The 26,571-nt window shown below is 41.0% G+C and overlaps 1 protein-coding gene across 1 annotated transcript in view; it reads right to left on the bottom strand.

Moving 5' to 3' along the window:
* Positions 1–26,571, bottom strand: part of trabd2b (TraB domain containing 2B) — a 66,207-nt gene that overhangs the window by 22,157 nt on the left and 17,479 nt on the right. The window contains exon 3 of the mRNA XM_020647624.3: positions 3,708–3,854. Coding sequence (XP_020503280.1) covers positions 3,708–3,854 — 147 coding nt within the window. The remainder of the gene's footprint in view (positions 1–3,707; positions 3,855–26,571) is intronic.

Here is a 26,571-nt window from a genome sequence, read left to right as displayed (position 1 = left end):
TATGTTCCTTTAGTGCCTTTGCTTCCTGTCAGGGTATCTCTGTACTTGTCTCAGACTCTTTCTCTTGATTTAGATGTTGAAAAAAATGAAATATTGGAGAAATCCCACAACACTACATTACACTGATTTGGTCTGCTTCCTCTCCCTGGCATGTTATTTGCGTCCAGTAATAAATACGTCTACTCTTGACTCTGTTTGTACTGTTTGCATTATCATGATGCCAAAACTGTTTTCCATGTGTGATATGTCCTATTTTGGACATTTTTTATGTGAAAAGTTTGGTCCAGTATCTAGAGTATAGGCATGACATCCAGAATTATAAATGATATCAAGTTAAACATAAACTGCTCCACTAGTTTATCTATCTAAGAAGGCGGTTTTATAAGGATAAAAAAAAAAAAGCAAGCTCAGCAAATATACCGTTGTACTAGTCATAAATATACCCAGACATATTTAGCCTACGTGTGGGAAACTCCTAAAGCGTTTGCTCCACTGTTTCCTATGTCCCAATATTAAGGGAAATCTTGGTTCCTATCCTGAATTCTGGCACCGTCTCTGTTCTCTCTTTTACAAAAGTCCTAACTTCAGTGTTCCTCAATTTCTCAATGAGTCAAATGAAGGCGGGATTGGAGAAAGAAAGATTGTTTTGCTATAGTAAGTTTTCTGTGCCTCCACATCTTTCTGAGTGTGCAGAAGTGTTTTATCTGCTCTTGTTTTTGAGTGTTATGACAACACACATGAGCAAACATACAGCTGCTGTCAATAACTGAGTTACAAGTTGACACTACAGCAGAACAGCTGCAAAAGGTGCCTTAGTCAGTTAGAATATGTGTGTGTGTTTGTGCGTGCGTGTGTGTGTTTGTGTGTGTGTGTACAATGTGTGGTGTCCGAATACTTAATACATAAGGTGCTGATATCCATCCATCCCTTCCTCTATCACTCTTTCTCTTCTGTTTCCCATGATGGTAAAACTTTGTAGGTCATATCAAATAGTATTTAGTTGTCTTAGCCTACACACATTTTACACATTTACAGGTTTAAGGGTCAAAATGTTCTGCCTCGTATGCTTTATTGGCTCCATGTATGAGAAACAATGAATTCCCTGGTGTCAGAAGGGTGGCACTGGTAGGTAATCTGAGAACAAGTTTTGACATTTAAGATGAACTCTCATACTGTAAATGACAGTGTCTCTGGTTTTGCTTACTTTTTTTCCCCCAATTTTCTTTTTAGCTGCAATGCTGCATGGAGAAATATTCACATATCTCTAGCCTGAACCATCATATTCTCTCTCTGTGTTGCTTCAGGTTGAATGACTCGGGATCATCTTGATTGACAGAGGTTCTTGATTCATCAGAGTTGGATGAATCAGTTACTGAAAGAGGGAGGGAGGTGGAAAGAGAGTTCTTTATCATCACTGTGATAAATGAGGATAGCGTGAGTGTTTTATGATGAGAGAAAAAGTGCTTCATCAGAGAAGGGTCAATGTGGGAGTATAGCGGTAAATGCAGATAAGTTATCGCAGAGACGACCATTAGCTACTCTGTATCCTAACCTACACAGGAAATGTGGATTGACGGTAAGATAGTTCCTCCCTTCCTCACTACTGGAATTGCTCGGCACTCACTTTCTCAGTCCGTCTGTTCTGCAGGTTGCTTGTCCCAAATGTGTCTTCATGATAAGGCTTTTTGTAAGGTTCCTTTTTCTTCGTTCCTCTTACTTTTTCTTTTTTTTTTACATTCGACAGTTTTGAATGTCTTTTGTCTTTATTTTTCTTTGTATTTTATCAGCATGAGACCATCAAAACACCAGATTTTCACCACATGACACTGTAATGCAGAACAAATATTTAAGGGATTTTTTTTATTTCACATGCAAATATCTTAAAATGCAATTACTTTGGTTACAAATCCTCTTCATCTTGGTGCAACATCTTTAGCAGTTATCATAGAGGCTCGGTCAAATACTATTAAATGGCCAAATTCAAAGTTTTAGTTTTTTTTTTATCATTGCAGTCTCACTTTCCATTTTTTTAATCATATGCCACAGTTTTTCTTGCTTTTTTTCCCTCATTATTTTTTAAAATGTATTTTCTGAGATGGATTTGGGGGGCATTTGAGTGTTTGAAAGTCGTAACCTCACCTGTGTCATTCTGCTGTGCTCTGCTCTAGAATCCATTGACCTCTTTCCAATATGATGGTGATTGAACAATCAGAGCATCAGGGTCTTGGAGGACTCTGGATTAGGTCCTTTTTATCAAAATAACAGCTGGTCTTTTACGACCCGGGAAGTTCACGCACAAACCTGCTATAGCTCAGCAGGCAGCAGAAGCGGGCAGTGCAGTCAGGCGTCTGATTGCTCTAGCATGTGCTGGGAATGTTAATACATGTTATTATGATTATAATTATTATGGGGCGAAGTGGTATGATTTAAAGCACTCATGCAGGGGACGACGGAAAGAAAGACTGAAGGTGAAAGTGTGGCTCAAAAGATCTTCAAAGAGAGATTAATGAAGATATCTCTTTTATCACTGCTTTACACCTGATACATGGCGTGATGTGTCTGAAGTTGTGCATACTTTCTTTAACTTTGTATGTCCCGTGAGTAAATGATGTGGAATCTCTGCAGTTAAGCTGTGTGCTGAGGTTTCATGGTGTATTAGGTTTAATGAGACTTGAGGATCTGTGAGGGAGGTTGACACAGCATAATTGACTTATGAGGAGGGCTTTTGAGTAAATCGGCATCCGATCGAGGAGATAGAGTGAGAGCTACTGCATGCTATGTGTATGTATGTGTATATGCCCATTACACCGAATGGCTTTTTGACAGCTGGCAGATCTGGGTATAATGACTGATGAGGAGGCCACCACTGAGGGAGCAGAGGCTGTGTTATGAAACAGAGTTAGAGGAGGTCAGATGGTGTATTTATGGCGGAGTTCAGAGCTATTAAAGTGTCAGACTATCAAGTAACTTGAAGTTGAGAGGGATTAAGATGGCAATGAGCAGTTTTGTGGAATTGATGTGCAAGTCTAAAAGTTTGAGGTGATGATGGCGTAATGGCAGAGAAGTGGGTATGAGAGGTTTGCCAACTCACTTCTAGGGTCTGACACATTTGAGTTACAGATGTTTTTAAAATAAGGCTGCAAGTTTTTTTGGTAGTTTTTTTAGGAATACATTTCTTCATCTGAAATTTTGCCATACATTTGTTGACAAAAAAAGCCGATGTATTCTTCCCTTGAAAGATTATCTTATCTTCTCAGCATTGACTTGTAAACAGGTGTAGGTGGAAGACTGTTCTGTAATCCCTATGAGTTGTAAAGATAGGCCATAGTATGGTATTGTATAGTACAATACAATATAATATGAAGCAATACGGTGCTGTATCGTATTGGATAATATGGTATCATATCGTATTATAGCATATCCTATCGCAGAAAATTACATCACATGACATGGCCAGCATGGAATGATATTGTATTACATTACATGGAAAGGCATTGCATAGTAATGTATTACTGTACATGAGCAATGAATTTGTATGATTAAAGCCTATATGTTGATCATTTTAAAACAGCTAGTTTGTATTGGCTTTAGTTGTTCTGCAGACAGCACACATAACCCTGCGGAACAAAACACTGTTTCAGCTTTTGCCACCCTTTAAGGGAACATTTCTGCAGGTTTAGTCGTCTAAAATCAAATTTCAGACAAACCTGTGAAGTGTCATGGTTGAAGATGATGGAGCTTAGGTCACCACAGTTGTAGTGGGTAATGAGGTCCTCAGTGGTGTAGGAGCCCTGCAGGCTGCCTGCTCGGACGCCCTCGTGCTGCAGCAGCGTCTGGTTCAAAGCAAACAGCACCTGCAAGGAGAGAGACAAAAAAAGACAGGAAGGGTGGTATAAGTTTCTGCGTCCGCAAACTCAGTTTTTCTCTGCTCTGCACTCAAGAGGAATTTGCTATTAGGAGAAAGAAAATTGTGCCAGCAATGCCAGTGCTGATTTTTGAAAATAGCCCTTTAATGTGACTTGAATATACAATGAAGCTGTTATTCTGTGTCACCGAAATATAAGTTCTTTTGCAGCATTTAATTTCTTTCCGGATATTTTTGTACACTTTCCATACAGGCTGACTACAGGTAAAAGCAGACCACAAAATATATGGCAAAACTCCACAGGCTTTCTACTGAAGGAAGGAAAAAAACATTGAAAGAAAGTGACAACTGAAGTGAGAGAAAGTGAGAGAGAGACCTTTTAAAAAGAACCCTTCTTTCTCTTTCACCAGGCCTTCAATTTATAGCACCCATTAAAATCAAAAGTAAACCCTCTTAAGAGAGAATTTATAGTATGCAGCCGCCAGCCAGCCCAAGGCCTCAACAGCTGTCCAAGACACCAGGGGTTAACCTCGCAACTCCCGCCCTCGACAATCCCAGGCCACCTCTGACTGGCCTGGCACCTGGGACCGAATTGTCAATCACTGTTAAGCTCTATAACAGGAACCAGAGGTGTGTTTTTTCTCTCTCAGCTTATAACAGAATTCACACAGCTCTACATAACACTTATCAGTTGACTTGATTACAACAAGTGACTCAGCTCATCATATCTCCAAGCCACACCCCACTTTTTTCCATGTCTATGATCCTAATTATCATGAAACCTGATTCGAGCTTTGGAAAATCCTGTTGGGAGAGCGTCAGCATCCAAGGCCTCAATGATTTGTGGAGCAGCTTAAGGCCGATACAGCTGCACAACTGATTGAGCCCCATGTCAGAAGTCTGGGTCGTAACTCAAGCAATAAAGTTATGTATTCGCAATCATAAATGCCCATATCGTGCATATTGAATGTTTCAACTCCAGGTAACCTTTCCACTGGGATAATCACACTCAAGCTCTAAGCTCAACCTTGTGACTCTGTCTACCCCCTCTCTCTGAGGTCATTGTGTTTGCTAACCATGGTCTTGTGGGCTCATTTTGGCTTTTTTTTTCGAAATGCAAAGAGACAGACAATGAGCCAACAGCATATACGATTCTCTCATTGTATAATTTTCCTTCTCTTTCCTTATTTTCTCTCCAATTTCTATTCAAAAGAGAGACCATCTTCTTCCATCTCTGCAACAAATCCCAAGTCCCTCACTTCACTGTACAACTAAAGATATAGATGTTTTTTCAATTGTTTTTGACCTGTTTTATCAGGGATATTTCGTGCCATGATCAGTGCCCGGCAGCCTCCATGTCAGAGGGGCATAATCCAGGAATGGTCAAGACCAAACCTGTGACCATCCCCCCCCCAAACAAAAACAAAAACAAAAACAAAAAATCCAACCTTTGTGCTGTTCTCAGATCATATCTCAACACAAGGCTCCTGAAACCCAGAATCCCCCCTGCTGTTTGAGAAATGACACCAAACCTGATTTCACTTCCATTTCCATCTCATGTGAGAGTGTTTAAACGCTCTACTCTTGAGGTCAAGTTGAGGTGTGATGCCAGGTCTAGAGACACTAATACCTGCCTGAAGTAAGTAAGTTGCCTCTGCTCCAAGTTATTGGCCCACAGGACGCTCCACCACGTCTAGAAAGTTTTTCCAAGAGAAACACCAAAGCAGACCCTGGGCAGAGTCAGGGGATGGAGCTGGCAGAGCAAACACACCTGCCAGGCTGTTTGTAATGATGCCAGCTCCAGTAGTTTCCCTTCACATGGCAAAGTGCACCAGACATGACAGACAGGAGGGGTGAGTGCAGCAGACGATGCATGGTAAGAAGGGAGGAGGAATGTGGTTAGATGTGTTGTTAGGGGAGTTGTTATTTCAATATTGTCCGTCTCCTGGGAAGAGAACATCTCTGCAGCTGTTACCATGACGCCTGAGTATATGCCGGGCTGAATGAAAGAGCATGTCAATCACTGCAGGAGAGGCAGAGGAAAAACGCAAACATTCCCTGTGTCAGTGTGCTTGCATGCAGATGCATACGCCTGAATATGTGTGTGTATGTACACACGTGTGTTGACTGACAGTGTGGGTGTTCTCATGCTGAAGTGGTCCTCTCACTCTGAGAGACTGGCTCTTTTACAGTCAGGCCCATTCAAAGAAAATTACCGTAACACTTTTCCCATATAGTTTACTACTGCAGGTTTTCTATTTTTCCTCATCTCATCTAATGCATGCGTGCGAAGCTCTCATTGTAATTAAATAAAAACTTTATTAGAACAAAGCTGGAAGGAGCAGAGTACATGGATGGTCTTGGATCCTGCCATCTGAGTGTAGCACTCCAAAACTTCATTAGTGAGTATTGGAGGGAAAACAGAAAAAAAAAAAAAAAGGGGGGGGGTGCAGAAGTGGGAGCAACACACACATAAAAAAAACCTAAGCTCTTTTATGTTTCACAGAATGTCATCTATCAATAGTATGTGCTTACTTCAGCAATTGACCTTGAAGTGCATGAAACCCTGGCTGTTTGCTAGCAATGGTGTCACCTTGTTTGAAGGTTTAACGAGTGTGAAGCATGAGTATGTGCCGATGACAAGGTGCTGGAAGAAAGAGAACTCACTGTCAACTACATCACTCCTCTAATATACCTCCTTAAATCTGAACTGGAGAATGTGAGTGATGGTTTGAGCTAAAGGGCTTCAGGCTGTGATTTTACAGAAGGAAGTGTCAAACTGTGGAGGCCAAACAATGAACTCTGGTCAATAGTAGAGTATATTATACCCAGCATTACTTTTACACCTAATGCTGGGTATAATATATAAGTAGAAGCTGGTCAATCTGTACATTCTTTGTTCATTCTTTGTTAAAGCAGAGTCATTAATGGTATTTTTGCCCTCATTCAATAGGACCATGGATAGAGCAGGAAACTGCGAAGTGAGAGCGGGGGAATGACATGTGGGAAATGAGCCACAGGTTGGACCTGAAACCCAGGCCTCCCGCCTGTTGGACCCCAGCCGCTGTACACGGGGAGCGACCTAACCGCTAGGTCATCTACCCTTCCCCCCGTATCCTTTTCATTTACCTATCTATTACTCACTTCTTCCATGAGAGGCTTTTCCAGAGTCCTGCAAAATTACAGAGACAGAAGAAGACATAAAGAACAAAGGAATTGAAAAGTGATGGCATGAGTAAGATGGAGAGCACAACAAAAGCATGGACCGAGTTGAAAGTGTGAAAGAATGGTAGAAGACAAATAAAGCCTTTGTTCTTAAAGAGGAGCATGTGTTGTACAGATGGAGTAGATTCTTCTCCATGGCTTTGGTGGTTAGGTGTATACACAGAATGTTGGCTTAGACTTGGTATGTGTAGTAGGTATAAACAGGCAGTAAGGTGCATGAAAGCATGGCAGAAGATCTAAGAGTTTGTTCCTTTACACATCTCCACCTTTGTCCCAGCTTTCCTTCTCTCAGTAGATCTATTGATGTCTTCTTTGTATTGCTTGATTTACTCAAATTTTGTCCATGCCCACTTCTTCAATAGTAACATAAGCTGCAACTACAATCAGACTGTTTGCTTTACTTTAACAATTGCCATTTGTTTTGTTAGTAGTAACGCTGTCTATTCAAGACACCTGCTCATGTCTTTGAGCTCTGATCACTTCTCTTTCAAGGTAATTTCTGAAAACAGATTCTACACAAAACGTCTGAATTGGTAGACAAGGGACAAGATTTTGGTGTCAGAAGAAAATAGAATCAGGTTTATTGCAAAGTAGGTTTGGTTTACATTGACAAGAAATGTGTTTTGGTGTTATGGTGCAAAACAATCAAAGAAGTAGAAGCAATACTCCTACTGTCAAGGAACTTAAACAAAAAGCAAGTAGTAGAACGCCTTAGCATTTATGTGTACTCTTGCTGTTTGCGAGCAGCCGTCCATTTGGAGAGAAGGGGAGGTAGAACTCATCAGCCAATACCAGGACCATCTGCAGACATTGTGCAACTAACACAACTAGTTCTTATTAATCTTTAGAAACGTATATGCACATAAGTGCAACTAACATCCGCCCATAGACATCTTCTTTTACTCCAATTATTTCCTGGTGTCTTGAGTTGTTTGTTGTTCTTAAACAATGATGAACTAATGGAAACAGAAACCTATGTTTTCTGAATAAGCCCTGGCTTTACAGGAAGCCCCCTGAAATTGGCCATCACTCCCAGTGGTTATATTATTGGTTGAAAGACTGCCTAAAAATCTATTATACTATGCAAACTTCCCAGACTGTTTCCTTTGAAAATGTAAAGAAACACTTAAGTTGAAGAAGAAGAAGAAGAAGAAGAAGAGACTACATCCAAGGTGGTGCTGTGTTGTTGGTAATTACTGCAAGACATATTAATTACCAGCTACCAGTTGATTCTTTAAGACGTTGTATCTTGGAATATAGAGCTGAGTGGAGCTCTTTCTTTCCTCGTTATCTCCTGTCATCCAATCAGCCCCTGATAAAGAAAACAGTCCAAACAGTCTCAGGGTGCTGCTTTCTCCTCCACTGCTCTCGTCTCCCTGAGAGCCACTTGTGTTTCATCGCCTGGGAAAGAGAAGAGCTAGACCCCTGACCCGGGACACGCACTGCTGGGTTCCTCTGGGCAGAGCCAGCTCCCCCCCTGGGCTCCGGCTACGGATGATAGGAGGGGATTGGGTTCGCAGCACCCTGGGGTGACTGGAGGAAAGGAGGTACAGAGTTGAAATAACATCCAGGGCAACCCACGAATATGAGCAGTGTGATAGCTTTTCCATTTTAAAGACAGAGCAGCCTTAAAAAAAAAAAAAGGGGGGATACTGGCTTTTCCACTCCACCATTGTAGTAGGGAGCTGTAAAAGAATCAATCAAAACAGCCTCTGGTTCATTTTTTTAAAACCTGTTCTATCTCAGGATGACTTCAATCTTAAATGTCCATGCGGTAGTGGTGGGGGTGTTTTAAAAGCCTGCTGTTGTCTGACCTTCTAGTCCCTGCTAGCTTGGAAAAAGCACCTTGAGTACATTAGGGTGGACAGATGGTGACACACAAGACAACATCAAAGTTGTCTGGACAGTCTCACCTGATAGCTTCTCTCTTGTCTCCTACAGTTTTATCAACAAGGTCCTCAAGACTTTTTCCTTCCTTTTTTTGCCCCTTTGAAGGAATCATGGGACCTGTTGAGAGCTTTAGAGGCAACACTTGAGCATAACAAATGCTTCAAATGCAACCTACTAACCCAGGGCATTGCCACAACAGTTTTATAGCCCTCTGGCACCTTTCTGTGTGTATCGCTTTCTTTTTCAAGGTGAGCAACACTTTCAACTCATCCCATTTGGCATGACCTACAGCAAACCAGAGCCTTGCTTTCTTCCAAATCTTTATCCTTGTTAATACCCACTGTACGTACACACACACGCACACACACATGCATGCACCCTCAAAAACACATGTTACTTATTATAAACACCACAGTCCTCTGAGTAAAACATGTAAACAAACCACATATTGCAGAAATAAAGGGGAAGACATTTTTAGATCTTTTTGACTCAACACAGCGCCTGTTTAATAAATATTGTTTCTCCTTTTTCTCTGCCTTTCCTTCTCTTCACATTCCCTTTATTTTGTTCTCATTTTGCTTGCTTTCTCTGCCCAGCTAAGTCTCTCACCCTGCCTGGTCTACCTCCTGTCTCAGTTTAGGAAATCCATGGATTACTAGAGGGACAATCCCGGTGGTAGAGGCCTGCTGCTCCCAGCTTCCACAGAAAGCCTCCTTTTCTTCCCCCTCCTGCTTCCGTCCTGTCTTATTTCCTCTTTCAGGCAGGGGGTGAGGGTCTTATGGTGGGAGACATCTCTCGCTTAGCTAAAAATGTTAAAATCCTTTTCACACCCAACATTTTCCTTGTGTTTTTTCCCTTCCTCTGCCTGCCTGTCAGCTCTACCTACTTGCCTCCTGTAATGTTCAGCTGTGTTGTGCTAACATATTTACACACAGACATATTCCTGTTCAACAGCTCTGAGCTCTTGATGTTGACAGAAAACAAAAATTAGCACAATTTCCCCATATAATTTTCTTCCACTCATTCACACCCCATAACCTCTGCTTGTGGGTATTCATGGAGGGCCCAGCTGTGTGCTTTTTAGCTCCGGATCAAGTGATACTTTATTATTTGGTCTGTTTTCTGGGGGGGAACAGGAAAGCTGTGATGACTGGATCAGTGGCAGCACTGCCAAGTCAAACAGCAGGGTTTATTTGTGGACAAGTGTAGAAGTATCCCCCCTTCACTTGGGACTCTTGTGAAGAGAGTATGCATTTATGTGTTGTGCATTTAAGTGGGCAGAAGTGGAGGTGGAGAGACCACACTTAAGTAAGAGGAAGGGAAAATAAAAGAGGTGTCACTTGCACAAAGAGAATTAGGGCCAAATTTTGGAGTTTCATTTTCCTATACCCTAAGTGTTTTAGTGTCTTTTAGCTCATTGTTTTGTTTTTTATGGTCAGCGATGCTTTTGAGTTTTTAAGGAAACTGCCAACAATCCTATCGCAAATACATTAGGTGAGCACATACATACAGTACAGGGTGAACAGAAGGGCATTTAGATGTTAACAAGAAAGAAACCCAAACAGACCTAAAAGGAGAATGATTATAGGACCTCAATTTATTCACCTCAGATGGTTGTAAATGTTGTTTCTCATAGATATAAGCCATTGTTTATCATTTATGCTTATCAGGGATGTTAAAGGAAGAATGTGCAACTTTTTGATCCAGCAGATGTCACCCTTGAGTACCAGCACTAAACCAAAACAAACTGCTGTTTGGCGACACCTCCGCTATTCTGAAGCCTCCGCTCTCCTCCAGCGGCACACCTCAAACCCCTTATCGGTTCGGATTAAAGAGTTATGAATTAGAACACACCATAATTCATCCATGCCTTTGTGTCATCTAGGCTAGATTACTGTAATGTCCTTCTGTCGGGTCTGCCAAAGAAAAGTCTACGAAGTCTGCAGATGGTTCAGAATGCTGCAGCTCGTGTTCTGACCGGAGCCTGCCGATATGAACACATTACCCAGGTGTTGGCCTCTCTTCATTCATGCTCCCTATTCATGCCAGAGCAGATTTTAAGGTGCTGCTGCTAACTTTTAAAATATTAAATGGCAGCACACCATTGTATCTTACCGACCTGGTGAACCCCTATGTGCCTGCCCGAGACCCTGCGTTCTCAGGGGACGGGTCTTCTGAGTGTCCCAAAGGTCAGAAAGAAGACAGTTGGTGAGCAGGCTTTTTCTTTCCGTGCACCGACACTTTGGAACAGTTTACTATGGCCATTAGGCAGGCTTGTTCTGTTGAGGTTTTTAAAGCAAAGTTAAAGACCCATCTGTTTACTGTTGAGTGTGAGTCATGATTTTCTCTTCTGTATGTTTGTCCTGTATTTTAACTGCATTGCTTTGTACAGCACTTTGATTTAAAGCACTTCATAAATCAATTTATTATTATTATTATTAGAATTAAGCACTATTAATTTGCTCGAGCTGCAATTGCCTGTGGCCTGCATTGTTGTGTTAGCAGGCTAATGTTGGTGCTCTTTGGTTAACTCATAGCTTCATATTGCACATAAATTGACATGGAATGACCAAGTTCTAAAGACACTTATGTGACATCCAAATAAGCAGTGAGTAAGCTATTTTGTTCTTCTTTTCTCTATTTTCAAGGAACAGATCTCACCCACCTTCATATTCATCCAATTTCTTAATTTGATTCAATGAGAATAACCCAAGGCACTTACAAAGATGTACATAAGATTAAGTCACTTATCAACCTTATCTTCCTTGAAGCTCAGAGTCAACCACTTACAATCATAGCCTACAATAATTCATTTTTTTCAAGGGAAAAACTCACATCTAATTCTTTTTGATTGATGATTCACCTTTTATGTTGGATGATGCTTTCTAAACCAGATGATCCAGGTCTTTTCCACAGCATGAGAAAGGAGCAGACAGAAACAGCCATGTATGTTTAAAGCAAGCCTCCTTGGCCCCAGACCAAGTCCTGACCGCTCTCTCTTATCTCTTCCAGTCTGCTTTGGTTGGACTAATGGCTTTAGATGCGTCCTTTGTACAATCCACATGCGAGATCCGGCAGAAACATGAGAGGATCGTGTAAACTCCTGCATGACCATAAATAGTATGATAGAGTAAAAACAGATACAGATTGAGTAAGTATCAAAACAATCAGCTGCCCCAGGTGACTAAACTCCTTCCTTTAAGAGAGAGGAGTCCTCACAGAGGTTTCTCTGTATGCGTGCGAGAATGCAGATCACATCATTCTGTTCAAACTTAAAAATTGCCATGCCAAGTCAACTGATTCTTCCTTAAACAAATCACTATTTCAGCCCAGATTTATGCAGCTTTATTTGTACGTCTCGGCACCTCAGCAAGCATCCAAGTCTGAATTATTCTTTTTCCCAGTATCTGACAGGTGGAATGGATTCCCCCTGCAGAGAACTGGACACTTTAGTAGCACTATGTAATGCAGCAGAGCATAGCTATAAAACAGCATACTTTCATATCAAAGGGGTATGATTGAGAGGTTTTTACGGAGGAGTTAACATCTGCATGTTCAGCACATGTGTTTCAGTGTGTGCCTGTATCGAAGTGATAGTAGATGGAGGAGGAGGAGAAAGAAAGTATGTAGAATAAAATGAGAGATGGCATGGGAAGAATAGGAGAAGAAAGATAAAAAAAAAGTGAGAACTAGTGGGGGGTGAAATAAGGAACGGGTCAGAAGAGGGGGAAAAAAGCCAGATGTTTTCAAGTTAACCAGGAGAGCTACAGTATAAAGAAGAGCAGACCTATTGCCTGCATGTTCTCCTCCTCCTCATTCTAATAGATCTGGAGCACAGCTGGTCACTTCTGTCCTCTACCATCTCCCTTGTTTATCCTCCCAAAGCCCCTGCATCCTCAGTCCTGCCCCCATCCATCCACTCAACCAAAAAACATCTCTTCATCTTCCATCAGTTCTCAAACTTACAATCTTCAGCCTTCCTCCCTTTTCCCCCACCCAGGTTAGGGACAAATCTCTAGATTATACAGTTCAGCATCAGCCCTTCATCTCTCCTGCTCCCCTTCTCTCTTTTCTTTCATTTGATGGTGGCTCTACTTCCACCACTGTCACTGATCTCTGTTTGTTTAGCTTTTATGTCTTTCCTCCTTCCTGTGCTGCTCTTGGTACACACTCGCTCTCTCTGTATGAGTGTGCACTTGTAACTCAATGCCTGTGTGCATATGCATGCATGTGGATACTGTGTGTTTGTGTTTCCGTGTGTGTCTGTCTTCACCACGGAGTTTGTGCAAATTGCACAGGGCTATGACTGTCTAACAGACTGAGGCGGCAGAGGGAGGAGGAGTCGGACCAAACGTTCTCTTCCTCCCTGCAGTCACAGCTCCGTTTGATTCAATGCTGAAGCTAACATGCTGTAATCCCACACAAGCACACCATTTCACGGCAAATCAGGAGAAGAAATGTTCAATTTCATGCATGTTTATTCAGCCTGCAGAAAAACACAGAGAGAGATAGAGGGACAGAGCCGGATTCCATTTTATAAACCTTAAAGCCAAAACAGATACAGTCTTTAAAGGAGCAATATGAGGGTTGATCACAGTAAATATATGGGCACAATTCAGCCCTTTAAATGTGAAAGAAAGTCAAAGATTTTCCAACATAGGAAAAAGATGCCTTTGATATACAAAAACGGACACATTCTGGTAAGCTTTGCCAGCGCTAAACAACTGTAGGACCGCCATAAAGACTACTGATGAGTTTTACAGGAGTATATTTTACTGTTGGAAAATCTCAACGCCACAGTCAGGATATAGTCCTTATAGCTGGGTTTATTCTTTGTGTGCATGACATTTTGTTTCTGTGCATTCAGATAAGAGACCAGTACAGGATATGGTGTTTTTCCTACAGTATGCCAAAAAAGGAAACAGCACATTACAGTCAAGCTTTTGGACATGCTGCTTTTATTTTTTGGCAAACTATTTAGTGAGCTTGTTTTCATGAATGTTAGTTTTGTGGGTATCGAGGGTGTTTGAGCCCCTCCGAGTGTTGCGACCAGCCATCGAGGCTAAGCTAAGTGTTACTCCTGGTCAGATTGGTGTTCAAACGAGACTGGCTGCTTGATTTCTATTTCTCGATTTGTTAAATGCAGAAAATTAAAATGTGTGGATGTCTGTGGATTTGCAAGAATGTACCAAATCAGAGCAAGGTAACCAGTTTTTTAACTACTGCTATAACTTCATCTGTTGAGTATAGTAGAAGAAAATAAATCACTGTTTCTGATCAGACTGAGATATCGCACATTCACACACACACACACACACACACACACACACACACACACACACACACTCAACCATTATTAGGCTATATGAGCTATACCTGTATAGCTAAAGCTGCATATCTGTGAATCCAAAAAAACATGGATTCCCTGGAAAGGACAACGTTTAAAATGAGTTTGCATTGCTCAGTCAAAGAGATGCGTTTGTATTTTAGTACTAAAAATATTTAACTTGAAATGGTAAAAGTTCATCTGTGGCTTGAAAGTTCAGAGTCTCAAAAGATTATGCTTTAATCTGAGTGTCATTTTGCTGAGTGTAGTGCAGTGTTTGAGTCAAAATCAGAGGAAGCCCTTTCATCTGAAAGTTTAACTTTTTAAATAAAGGCTGAAAAGTGAGTTATAGAATGCTTTGTTTTCTCTTACTGTTTAGCATTCAAAATATTAGCATGCCCCTATTTGTTCTCAAAATAATGAGTAGTGAATAAATCAAGACCACACTAACCCAGACCAAGACATACCCGAGAACAGAGTGCTCCAAGTCCAAGACATTAAGGGATCAAGACCGAGCCAAGACCAAGACCATGATTATCAATGAAAACTCATCATATTGTGTGCAGGGGGCATGTGACTCACTTAGACCATAACACCATAAAGGTTGCGGTTTTAAGGTTTTAACCAAGGGGGGCAAACCAAACTGCAAATTAATTGAAGTTGTTTTTCTTTAATCACAGCGATGACGTGGAAAAATAGCCTTTCTTGACCGGTCTTGATTTAAAATCTGGAGTCCACGCAGTCTGAGACCGTGTTTAAGAAAAAAATCATGACAAACTAAAATGTTATTCGACTTTCCTCTAAGTTTGAAACATCTTCTTTTTTTTTTAATATGGCCCATTTACTTTACCTGTTTAGAAGGCAAAAATAAACTTCTGGCATAGTCTAGTGGTAGTGTGCCCCATTTACAGAGGATGGGCCTGCTTCAAATCCGCATGTCATTCCCCACTCTTCTCTCTGATTTCTGACTATCCACTGTCCTGTCTCTGAATGAGGCATACAAAGCTCCAAATGAAATCTTAAACAAAAAAAACATTTTAAAAACATGTTAATATTTGTGTGTAAAAAATGACTTTAGTTGCTGTTGAACATCTCCCAGGAGGCTTCTAAATTGCTGCTCTTAATTACTGTGGTTCAGAAGTTTTGGCAGCCCCATACAGAGCTAAATTAACAAAACGTGTTCATACTGACAGCTGCTGCAGACATCTGACCTGATGGAGGAATAAATCATATTTACGAGCAACTCACGAATGAGTCTGTCTGCTTCATCAGAGCAACTAATCAACGTTGGAGGGGAAGACAAGGTACATAAAGTTGTTGTTTGTGTGAACAAAAAGGAAAAAGAGGCTAATCAAAACAATGTTTGTGTGGGCAGAGGAAGAGGCAGTTAGGGAAGCATAGAGACAGAGAAAAACAGACAAAACAAACAGGCAGAAAACTCACAGGAGCTCAGAGTGGGAGGCGGTGAAGGGGAAGAGAGCCCGGTGATGAGACATGGGAAATAACTCCTCCATGCTGCTGGTGGTTTGGAGGTGGAAGGCAGTGTCTTGGCCGCTTTGGAGGAGTTACAGTAACACCGGCCGTAGATTAGTAGCTCTTCCTCTTGCTGGCCTTGACTGGGAACTGTGCCGTCTGTCACATCAGAGACGGGGGCATTTAACTGCCCTCATAAGACTCTCTTTATTTCATAAATCTGTACTTTAGGCACACAGCTCTGTTGATTTGAGCATACACCAAGACTTAGAGAATGTTTTTACAATCTGCTTAATTTATTTACAACCTTGAGTCTTCTTTTTTTCAATGTGTGTAGGAGGATTCGGTTTAGAAAATAGTAGCTTAAAGAGAGACATCAAAGTATAATTTAATGTTTTCTGGTTGTTTGCTTTGCTGCTGTATGCGTTTGCATGTGTGTGAATTAACGTGGCACAGCAAAGCACCAGCAAGGATTTAAATCTCACTGCGTCTGGTGCACACATGCATTTATTCTCTCACAAAGCAGTGACACATTGACAAGCTTTGTCACATTCCTGTCTCATATCTTTATTAGCACGACTCTGATGCTTTAAGCTTTGACTATTTGCCTGAGAACACTCAGAACACACACTTACCCTGACAGCACCTTTCTTGCTCTCTGTCTTCCTTTTTTCTTTGAGTCAGATGTTCTCATACACTTCCACATTTATCCAACCTCCAACCACCCCCCCTTCCCCCCCTCTCGGCCTTGTATTCTCCCAAGGAAAGTGCTTGGTATGAAGAAATCCAATATGATTAAGACTATGATTGCTGCCTCTAATAGTTTTAGCACATACACCCTCTATTAAGAAAAACATTGGGTTTGGAACCACAGCTCAGCACAGGCTTCTGACAGAGCGGATCAGCCTGTGGGAAACACCCATAATTCAATGTTTCAGAGAGTGTGTATGTATGTGTGTGTACAGTAGGTGTGAGCTTTACATATGTGTGCATATGAATCTTTCTTTTTCTGTGTTTTTTTTTAACGTATGTGTGGCTGAGAATGTGTTTGTGTTTGTGCGGCCCATAGCGGCTCAAGCACAGACGTTGTCAGCCATGCTGAAGGGTTGCGGTCACCCTGACCAACAGATCACAGGATTGTGGCTTCAAATGGGCCACAAATCATCAAGCAGGCCACACAGTTGGAGAGGAATGCTATAGCAGACGGGAGGAGTACTGGATAAACATGCTTACAACTTTTGCAGTTTGTCTTCACTGGAAGGCAAAGGATACAACCTTAAGAAGAAACAGCTGAGCTCAGTACATTGTTTAGAGTTGAGTGTCGGCTATGGACTGCTGCAGAGGCAGACGAAAATTAATTGAAATGAGTGTAAGGTTATCCCCTTGTTTTCTGTCTTATATTGTAGCGTTTCATTTGTCAGCCTTTTCATTCAGACAATTACAGAGGTTGGAATTCATACTGTATAGAACACGAATAGATCATATTTTACCTTAATCTTAAAATCTGGTCATACCTGAAATAAAACAGTGAGGGGTGTAGGGCTGTTAATCTAATTTAAGCATTCTAGTAGCAGGCTAGGCTAGCCGAAGTCTAGCTAATTAAGATTTAATTTCAATGTTCTCACTGATTGTATACTTCCTCCTGTACTTTATTTGTTCTTACAAATGTATTTCTTCCACAAATAGTAATGAAGAAATATAACTCCATGTTGGTCCATCCAACCCTCAGTCAGCCCTGTCATCAAGGATTGCTTTTGGTCAACTGTGTAAATTCTGGAGGTCAAGGTTCACTGAAGTTGCCGAAGAAACCAAACATTTGCATAAATTTATTAGGCCTTGTAAATGAAGCTGTTTTTGCACCAATGGTATAGAATAAATGTGATCACACCATTTTAAATGACTTTGTCATCAGGCATGTTTGTTTCTCTAGAAACAAAAATGTATTGTTAAACTAGGAGTACAGACTTGCAAAGTACTGAAAGGTTAAGCTAATTTGATGGCCCATACAGAATGTTGTTTTTATTGTTTGTGTGTTTGTATGCTTATCCAAACACACATACTCTCGATAGCTCTTTGTGACCCTGGCCTAACCTTTATACTATCTGTCTCTTGATCAATGCCTGAGACTGGAGACTGCCTGAATCGACTCTGGGGCTAAAGACAGTCAAATAAATATACACAAAAATACACACATGCAAGCACACACCTTAGCTTAATTATCCAAGCCGCACCACAGAGGAAACTTTCCTCATCAAATCTGCTCTGAGTTTCCATTTATTTAGTTTTTATTGTTCAAGATGATACCCCTCGGAGCTATAAAGTAGACCACTGTTTTACCAACTTTTGTTCTAAACATAATCATTGTGCTTTAACAGGACCTGAAAACAATTGCCCCAGTCCCTGCATATTTATGTGTCTGTTTCTGATGGTAATGTGTAAACGCACAAGCCTTCTTTTATTTTCACTGAGCTCTCAATTTCCGTCTCACTATACTCCCTGCAAGGCCAAAGCCTATCTTAATTAACACTTGGATTTTACTAGATCACTGTTGGTTTAGTACCAGCTACACATCACCTTTGACATTAATTAAGTGCTAAAAGAGTCTGAGGCCCTTACGTGTAGCTGAAAATGAGAATGTGTCATAAAAACACAGACACACAGGAACATGATGTTATTGAGTTGTGGGCCACTGAAAACAATGTCTGTCAAAGCCGATTGAGTATAATTTTGGCCACTTCAAGCAGGGAAACTGTGTGTGTGTGTGTGTGTGTGTGTGTGTGTGTGTGTGTGTGTGTGTGTGTGTGTGCGCGCGCACGTGTGTGTGTTTATGTATTCGCCTTCATGCATGAGTGTGTGCCAGTGACCCGATCATCAGTGTGTGGTTATGGGTGAGTAGCCGTGGTTTCAATGGCCTGAAACAAACACACACACACACACACACATGCACGCACACACACACACACACACACACACACACACACACACACAGGGGTTATACTGACAGATGCCTTCTTACACATTTAGGGTTTACAACAGAGGAATGGAGAAGACAGGTTGTACTTTGTGGCTCCTACAAATAAATACACGGTCCACCGCAGCCATTGTTGAGAAAATACCATGAAAGAAGCAACTCAGAATGAAACACACACTGGTATAAACATGCAATCACATACAAACACATGTGGGATCAAAAAGAGTTTCTTGAAAAGCCAAGTGAAGCGAATGTTTGCAATCAAGGGACACAATCATTTGAACAACAGAACCAGGCTTAAGAATATTTACCCCACCAAAACAAAATCCCCATTTCCTCTCCCTCAATGACCATCCTAGACCCTATCAACACCCCCAGCTGGTTCATTTAAGGCTGGCCTTGCAGATGCTATGGCTACGCTCCAAGAAGGCGGGTGAGTCAACAGAGAGCTACAGGAGGCCTTTCTCTCAGCCTCTTTCTCTTGAGGGTTTTACAGCAACGTTTTTAAAGGACTGAGAGAGAGGTGAGGAGGTGATGAAGAGGACTGGTAAGGAGACAAGAAACCCGAAGAATTATGAGGGGAAATACTATAAACAATATCACTTTGAAGTTTCTTGATCTCAACAACCAACTCGGACAAATGTGAGTCATATGAGGTTGGATGCCAGTAGGAGTTGTGCTATAAAAGAAGTCTGGAAATTCAAACCATTACAGTATGTTGATTTTAGTTTTTTAGAGCAGTGTGCCAATTAAGAAAGCTCAGATGCACTTGCCAAAGAAAACGCACACGCAAATTAAATAAATTAATTAAGATGATCAGTCTCAAAAAGTATGACAAAATATGTCAAACAATGTCATGATTGTGAAACTCTGGGCTGATCCGTCATTTCATGGGAATCAAAGGATATGGTAGCTGGGGAGGAGTATATTTACCAAGTGCCTTCTGTGTATTGGTTGGAAAAGCATACTTTGTTTTTGCTGATATCACAATTCTAAAAGAATATGTTGAAGAGAAAGACAGGAAGGTGGATGCCATGCAACAGAGGCTGCCATCATTGTGGCATGTTGTAATTTCATGCTATTTGAATAAAACCAAATAAGCTCATCCAACTGCAAATCAGCTTGTCTGCACCATATCCAACACAGAAGGAAAATATATTTCAAACAGTGTTCTGCAAGCTTACAAAATGTCATCAAACTTCTTTGCAACATCCATTTTCTCCTCTTGTCTTGATATTACTGTTTGGGACTTTGTTGTAGTTACTTGTGGCTCTTATTTCATGCTGTGTTTAAGTTATTTTTTCTGCTCCCCGAGGGTGTAAGTGAGCAGCAAGTTGGACGGCAGGTGAGGACAAGACTGAAGAGCAGAAGAAGTGATGCAATTCTTTTGGATCTGGCTCTGCCGATGTGTTCAGGGTTTGATGGCTTGTGTCAGTCAACACTTGTGCGGTACGTTTCTCCGCCTGTTGCCACAATGGTAGACGAGGTGTCAGTGTGTGTGTGTGTGTGTGTGTGTGTGGGTGTGGGTGAGAGTGTATATCATCATCAGCACTGTCAGTGTCAGCAGTCGAAGTGTCTGTAACAGTGAACAACGCAGACACGCTAAGAAGCACACATACAAAGCACAGACACAGACACATGTTTATCATTGAGGGGATTGGTTGGATTCCTTTCATGTGAAAATGGCTGACGGTTCCCTCGCTCCCTGCCTGACCTCTCGGCTGCCTTTATCTCCCTCCCTCCCTCTCACTTTCTCTTTAGTATCCTATGTGACCTCTTTACCTTCTCCTTCTCTTTGGCGTCTTGTCTCTCAACCCTTTTTATTCCTCTTCATGTCTTGCTTTCTGTCTCTTTTTCACCACCCTCTGTCCCATCTGCTTTCAATCCAAACCCAGAAAATCAGTTCTTGCGGCCATGATGGAGCAAGGTGGAGACGGAGGAGAAACATCCTTATAGTATTACTGCCGACTGATTGACTCTCATAGATAGTGCGTCTGTGTCTCATCCCCATGTGTGTTTATGCATCAGCATTCTTACATGCATTCATGTGGAAAAAAACAAGTGTTATTAAGCCTCACTGGGGATGTTTTGCCTTCTCATAATAAATGCACACAGATATTTGGCACACTCCGACACCAATCCCCCCCACAAACTCTCCCTCGCTCATATACACACACAGCAGTTCTCATTGGACGAGCTGTCAGTCCCTGTTAGGCTTGGCATTCTCGTTAGCACGCGGTTTGGATCCCCTTTCAGAGGAGCTGAACTCAGGACCTTTTCCCCTCCGCATTCCAGAGCCAACCACCTCTCATTATATCAGAGAGTTTGCGTTAAATCATTTAATGAAATACCTCTGGTGCTGTGTGATTGTCCCTGAATTATTCTAAAGCCCCCCCTCCAATGTTTTTTTCCCCAATATAAACATCTGCATAATCACCCTCAGATAATTCAAAGACTATCTGTGGACGAGGGAAGTCAAGCTTACCAAAGCACATTTACTTTATGAATAACTTTCTTTTTGAGTTTCAATAACATTCCTTCCAAATAAGCCCCCTGAAGAACCCACTGCTGATTAAAGGACATTTATTTGTGTTTCTCTGGGGGAGAACGTGGAATAGAGTTGCTTTTTACATGAGCCAGATCAGCAGGTCCTCCTGGGTGGGCAGTGCTGCCCCAGAAACAAAGCTGAGCCCCAAACCAGACATCCTTCAAACTGATTTCATCCAAAATTACCGCTACAATGACAACTGCAGCAAATCCAAGATAAGCAGTTTTTGTAAAAGAAAAGAAAGAAAATTACTCGAAGCAGGGGGAGAACGTCCGCTATTTCAACAGAAATTCCCGAAAATGTATCCAAAAGTTGGCTTTAAAACCAGGCAAAAAAAATTCCACTGTCCGCGACGTCCAAGTTTAGCCAAAGTGAAGACGGATGGAATACCGAAAATATTTAGCAGACTTAAACCAGGCTTTACACTTTCTACATCCATTTCTGTTATGGAACCTGTTGAAGGATTTGACAAACTGTCCTGGGTGTGTGTGAGGAAGTTTATCTGAAACGGCAAGAGTTAAACAGTATTGGGTCTTTGGGGCTGGAAAGATTCAGGGTTTGGTCTTTTCTTTCAGTTCATTTGGAACATTAATGACCTGGTATCATGTCATCCAAGAAAACATTTCATAATAAATAACTTATCTTTTCTTTCAGGTTTTGGTCAAATAAAATGTGCAGAGTGACTGATTCTGCAAATAATGGACTACTTTGTAACATGCATACTTGAAAAATAATGAAATATATTTCATGGACTTCTCACCCATCCAACTCTACAGGTTGTAAGCCAAAAAGAAGCTGCTGTTCTTTTTGTAGAAACCATCCTTGTTGAAAGAGTTCTTTTCAATTCTTCTGTTTGTTTTCCTTCTCCTCTTTCAGCACCCCCTGTAACTTCTCTCTTTCTCGTTCCCCTCCTCATCATTCTCATCTTCTCTTCCCAGGGTTTCCACGGAGCCGGCCAGCTTTTGTTTGAGTTGGGGGCCGTCTTGTGTAATCAGCAGCCTGGTTGAGGTAAGATAGTGAAGTGTGTGTGGCTTATGAGCTGACCAGTTTCTTACATCGGGGTACCTCCTCCGACAAACATGATAAAATAGATTCTGGCTCTTTATAGGTTTTAATTCTTTTTTATATATATATTTGGACTGATAGTTAATTCAAGGCAGATGAAAAGATTTTTTTAAATCCTTTGTTGTTCAATAAATGAGTGAGTGAGTGAAAAATACATTATCCAGGTTTTTATCACAAGTCCTGTGTTCTAGTTCATTTATCTGCCAATACATCTCAATTCAGCATTATCATTTTCACATCAAAATCATTGTATTTTGTGTTCCCATAAAACGTCAAATGTCTCATCCGGCACTCAGGATCATTAACTAATCCTCTTGTCAAAGCTAATGATCTTATCAAAGTCATTACAATGTTATGTCCCGCCTTCTAACTTGTGATTGGTTCTATAGGCTACCGTTTTAGTTGGAAATACGTCACTACATGGCAGTTGGATACTCTCGAAGTTGTGTTACCATTTAGTTAACTGGATTTGTTCTCCTCAATATTAGGAACAGCCAGATCTGGGCACATGTCTGTTAATCGTTAATTATCAGTGTTAATTTTTTAAATAATTTTTAGCATGGACGTTAAATTGAAAAATGATTATCGAAACATTTCACTTCAGGTAAATTTGGTTTCCCTTAACATCCTTTTCATAGCTTGAATTCAATTCCACCAACTCAAGTCAGCTGACCTCATTTGCTCCTGACTGCAGGCCCTGTTGTAACCCTTTTTTCATCTGACACATCTGGATCATGTTAATGCCGGTCATAGAGAGAGCCTCTCCAATAGTAGTTTAGGAGTAGTGAATGAAAGTTCCTAATTGGTCAAATGAGTTGTTGAAAGGTTCATGAATAGGTGCAGAGAAAACAGCTGAAAAGCAGTGTAAAATGTGCCGGTGGTCTGAAAGATGGGTAGATTGTGGCTTCTGTGTTGGATGGATCTTAAAATGGTTTATATGGCCAGAATCCCAAGAACTGTCGCTTCCAAGAGATGTTTGTCATGAGTTATACTTATACACAGCAATTGTGCAAATATCTGTGATAAGGAGAAAACACACCATGGCCAAGGTGGGCTGCCAGGGGAGGTAATTTATCAAAAAAGTTTGTATTATTTGTAGCTTTTCAATACAGACACGTCATTTTGAGTTTTCTCAGTCATAATGGCCTCTAAAGAACACAAATCTAATGACATTTCAAAAAGCTGATGTTTTTTTTTTTTTTTTTTACAATACCAGTTAACGTTACAGTTAATTTGAACTTCATTTAATTATATTAACAAGATTAACTGATTTTATATCAGAGTTAACGTCTTTCTTAGTGGATTAACACAGTACAGTATGTAATTTATGGATTCTTCATCCAGCGGGAATTACCAGTTACTATTCCAGAGCAAGCACACCATTGTTGATTATAAAGCCCTTTTAGAGGTCATGACGTTTTTGAAAATATTAAAGTCTTGCAGTGGCCTAAACAGTCATGTACATACAAGCAAATACAGAAGTTTGTAGGGCGGTTGAACTCACACACATAAAGATTTTCATGTAAAGATTTTGCTGTCCCTGTTTTCAATCATGTTCACAGTATGATGAGTCATATCATGTTATAATATCTACAGAAATTGTTTCAAGGACAAAATAATTTGGTAATAATTTCACTCCTACACCTTCCTTCACTATACTCCTACACCTTCCTTCACTATACTCCTACACCTTCCTTCACTATACTCCTACACCTTCCTTCACTATACTCCTACACCTTCCTTCACGATACGGACACATTAAAGCTATTGTCAAGGCCAACCTCATCAACACTACGGTAATATTAGCTTTTTCAAGGCCAAGACTGAACAATAACACTGTTCAAGTTGCCTGACACAAACCAATTCCTTTCTTTGTCCATTTCCACAAAAAGGTGAAAATTGGTCTGGATTGTAATTGATAAAGTATGTGTAGGACTTTTATAATACTTGTATTGGACAACATTTCTTTGCAGCATATAAATCAAATTTGAGTGAGTAGATAATCTCTAGCTGTTCTAGATAGCAGAGCAATACATGAAATAAGATATAATTGAGACTTCATTCGTGTCAGTCTCAGGCAAAAATAACAGAACAAATAACAGAACCAATAAAAAAAATACTGAGACACAACCAAGACAAATGCGGCTGGAGACAGAAAGAACACCACAGCTCTGATCACTACCAGCACAGTTATTGTCCAACAGTTAAAGAGACTGTATTTTAGGCTCAGTGTTGCAGTAGTGGCCATCTGGGACCACATGTCCAAACATTGTCTTCATTCTCATCATCTCTTCATCCATCCCATCCATCAGCGGATTCCCTTCATTCATCCATCCATCCCGCTAAATACCTCGGCTGTTAGCAGGCATTAAAAAGCCATTCACACTGCTCTCGAGTGCTTGGGTTGGCCGTCACCACAGCTGACTACAGAGGCTTTGAGGTGGCCTGGCCTCCGTCTCCGTCTCTTTTTTTCTCTGTGTCTCTCTTCTTTGCATATTGGCAAGCTTATAAAATAAACTTGTGTTTCCATTCCAATACTCGCTCTCTGTCTGTGAGGTTTTCACAAAGATCAAGCTTTTTGGCTGTCAACAATGGCACGCATGCTTGCACTGTCTGTCTGTCAAGCGCCTGTCGACCCCCGAGGCGTTGACACAATTACCTGAGAGAATCAACAGCAGCAAAGTCCATCAAAAACATGGGATTTGTTCATGTCGATCCAGACCATAGCTTGGCTCACACTGCACTGAGTCCATATTTTTCATATTATCAGATCCTGCGAAGGCAACATCCGTTATAGACCAGTGGCAAGGAAACATCTCTGTGAAGCCCTTCAACACTAGCAGACACACCATAACAATAAAGTTTGGAACAACACAGACAGATGGCATGCATGGAAAAAACAGATTCCCCTGTTAAGAATAAGGAGATGACCAGACAAAACCAGTGGAAAAGTGCCCTCTTAAAAAGTTATTTACAGTCTGTGTTTGTAATACTTATACAATCAATGCTATTTTCTTTCAGAGATTTTGTAGATGAGAGATTTTTGAAGCGTGAAAACCAGGGCTTTCCCTCTGAATAATTAAGAAAACTGTGCTATAATGTACAGGACAGTTATGCTTTGGAGTCAGTAAATTAATCTGGCCTACAAATTGAGTCCTGCTAAAACTAGGCAGATGAAACTCATAACGAACAGGCATTATTAACATTGCAGGTATGTCCATATCAAGTTGTTCTGGCCAGGACTGGGGCCAGGATTACAAAAACTGGACATATTCTGAAACAGTCAGATCCAATAGTCATATTTAAAGGGGTCATATTATTCTTTTTCTGGTTTTATATGCTCTTTGTTGTGTTTTCCAAGTGTCCTGTGCATGTTTAGGCACATCTATGTGCAAAAATTCAAAGTCCGCGGAAACGTGGCTTCTCCTATGTCCTCCAGTGTGACGTCTTGTCAGTGTGATATCACTGATCTAAGCCCATTGGCTCGTTGTGGCACAGTAGTGCTAAGGTGTTAATGTTTTTGCTCCCTTTGGAGCCAGAGTGGCTGCATTCCCAATATGGTAAAAGGGGCGTGACATTTCCGAGAACCGTGCTGAACACAATTGACCAATTACGGCAGAGCCGACAGGCCGACCAATCAGATCAGACTTGGCACATGTGGGGACTCTGAACGTGGGCACTTCAGAGCCTTAGAGAGAGAATCAGAAGCGAGCCGGTGCATGGAGCGGCAGAACATGAAAACAGACACTTTTTTTTAACTTTAGCTATTGTGAACATACTTTAGTAGGTACATAGATTAAATATATGAACCCCAAAAAGGGCATAACATGGGCTCTTTAAGTCAATCACAACCAATAATAACTGCCAACAAAATTCAACTCTTTTGTTCTACAACCCCTCTTCAACCCATCTCAACGTTATAAAGTCTCCAAAGTAAAGTTGTGCACAGAATAATAGCTATCCAAAGCTTGAAATGGTTAGTTGATCTCTTAACCATGAGTTTGAAAAGTTAACAAAAATGAATACAGCTGCTGTATATCGTACAACTAATAAAATCTTTATAGAGGTAACAGAATTCGAAAATGACAAGGAAAAACTAAAAAAACAATATGTGAAGTAACTGAAAGTAACTCAGGGCAAAAATATGGTAGAGCCACACTGGGTGGTGTATTATGGGATGGTGTTACTTCCCAAAGGCAGGCGGTCTG

Source organism: Labrus bergylta, chromosome 6, assembly GCF_963930695.1.
Source record: "Labrus bergylta chromosome 6, fLabBer1.1, whole genome shotgun sequence".
In the NCBI taxonomy this organism is placed as follows: domain Eukaryota; kingdom Metazoa; phylum Chordata; class Actinopteri; order Labriformes; family Labridae; genus Labrus; species Labrus bergylta.
This window is presented reverse-complemented; position numbering and strand designations above follow the sequence as displayed.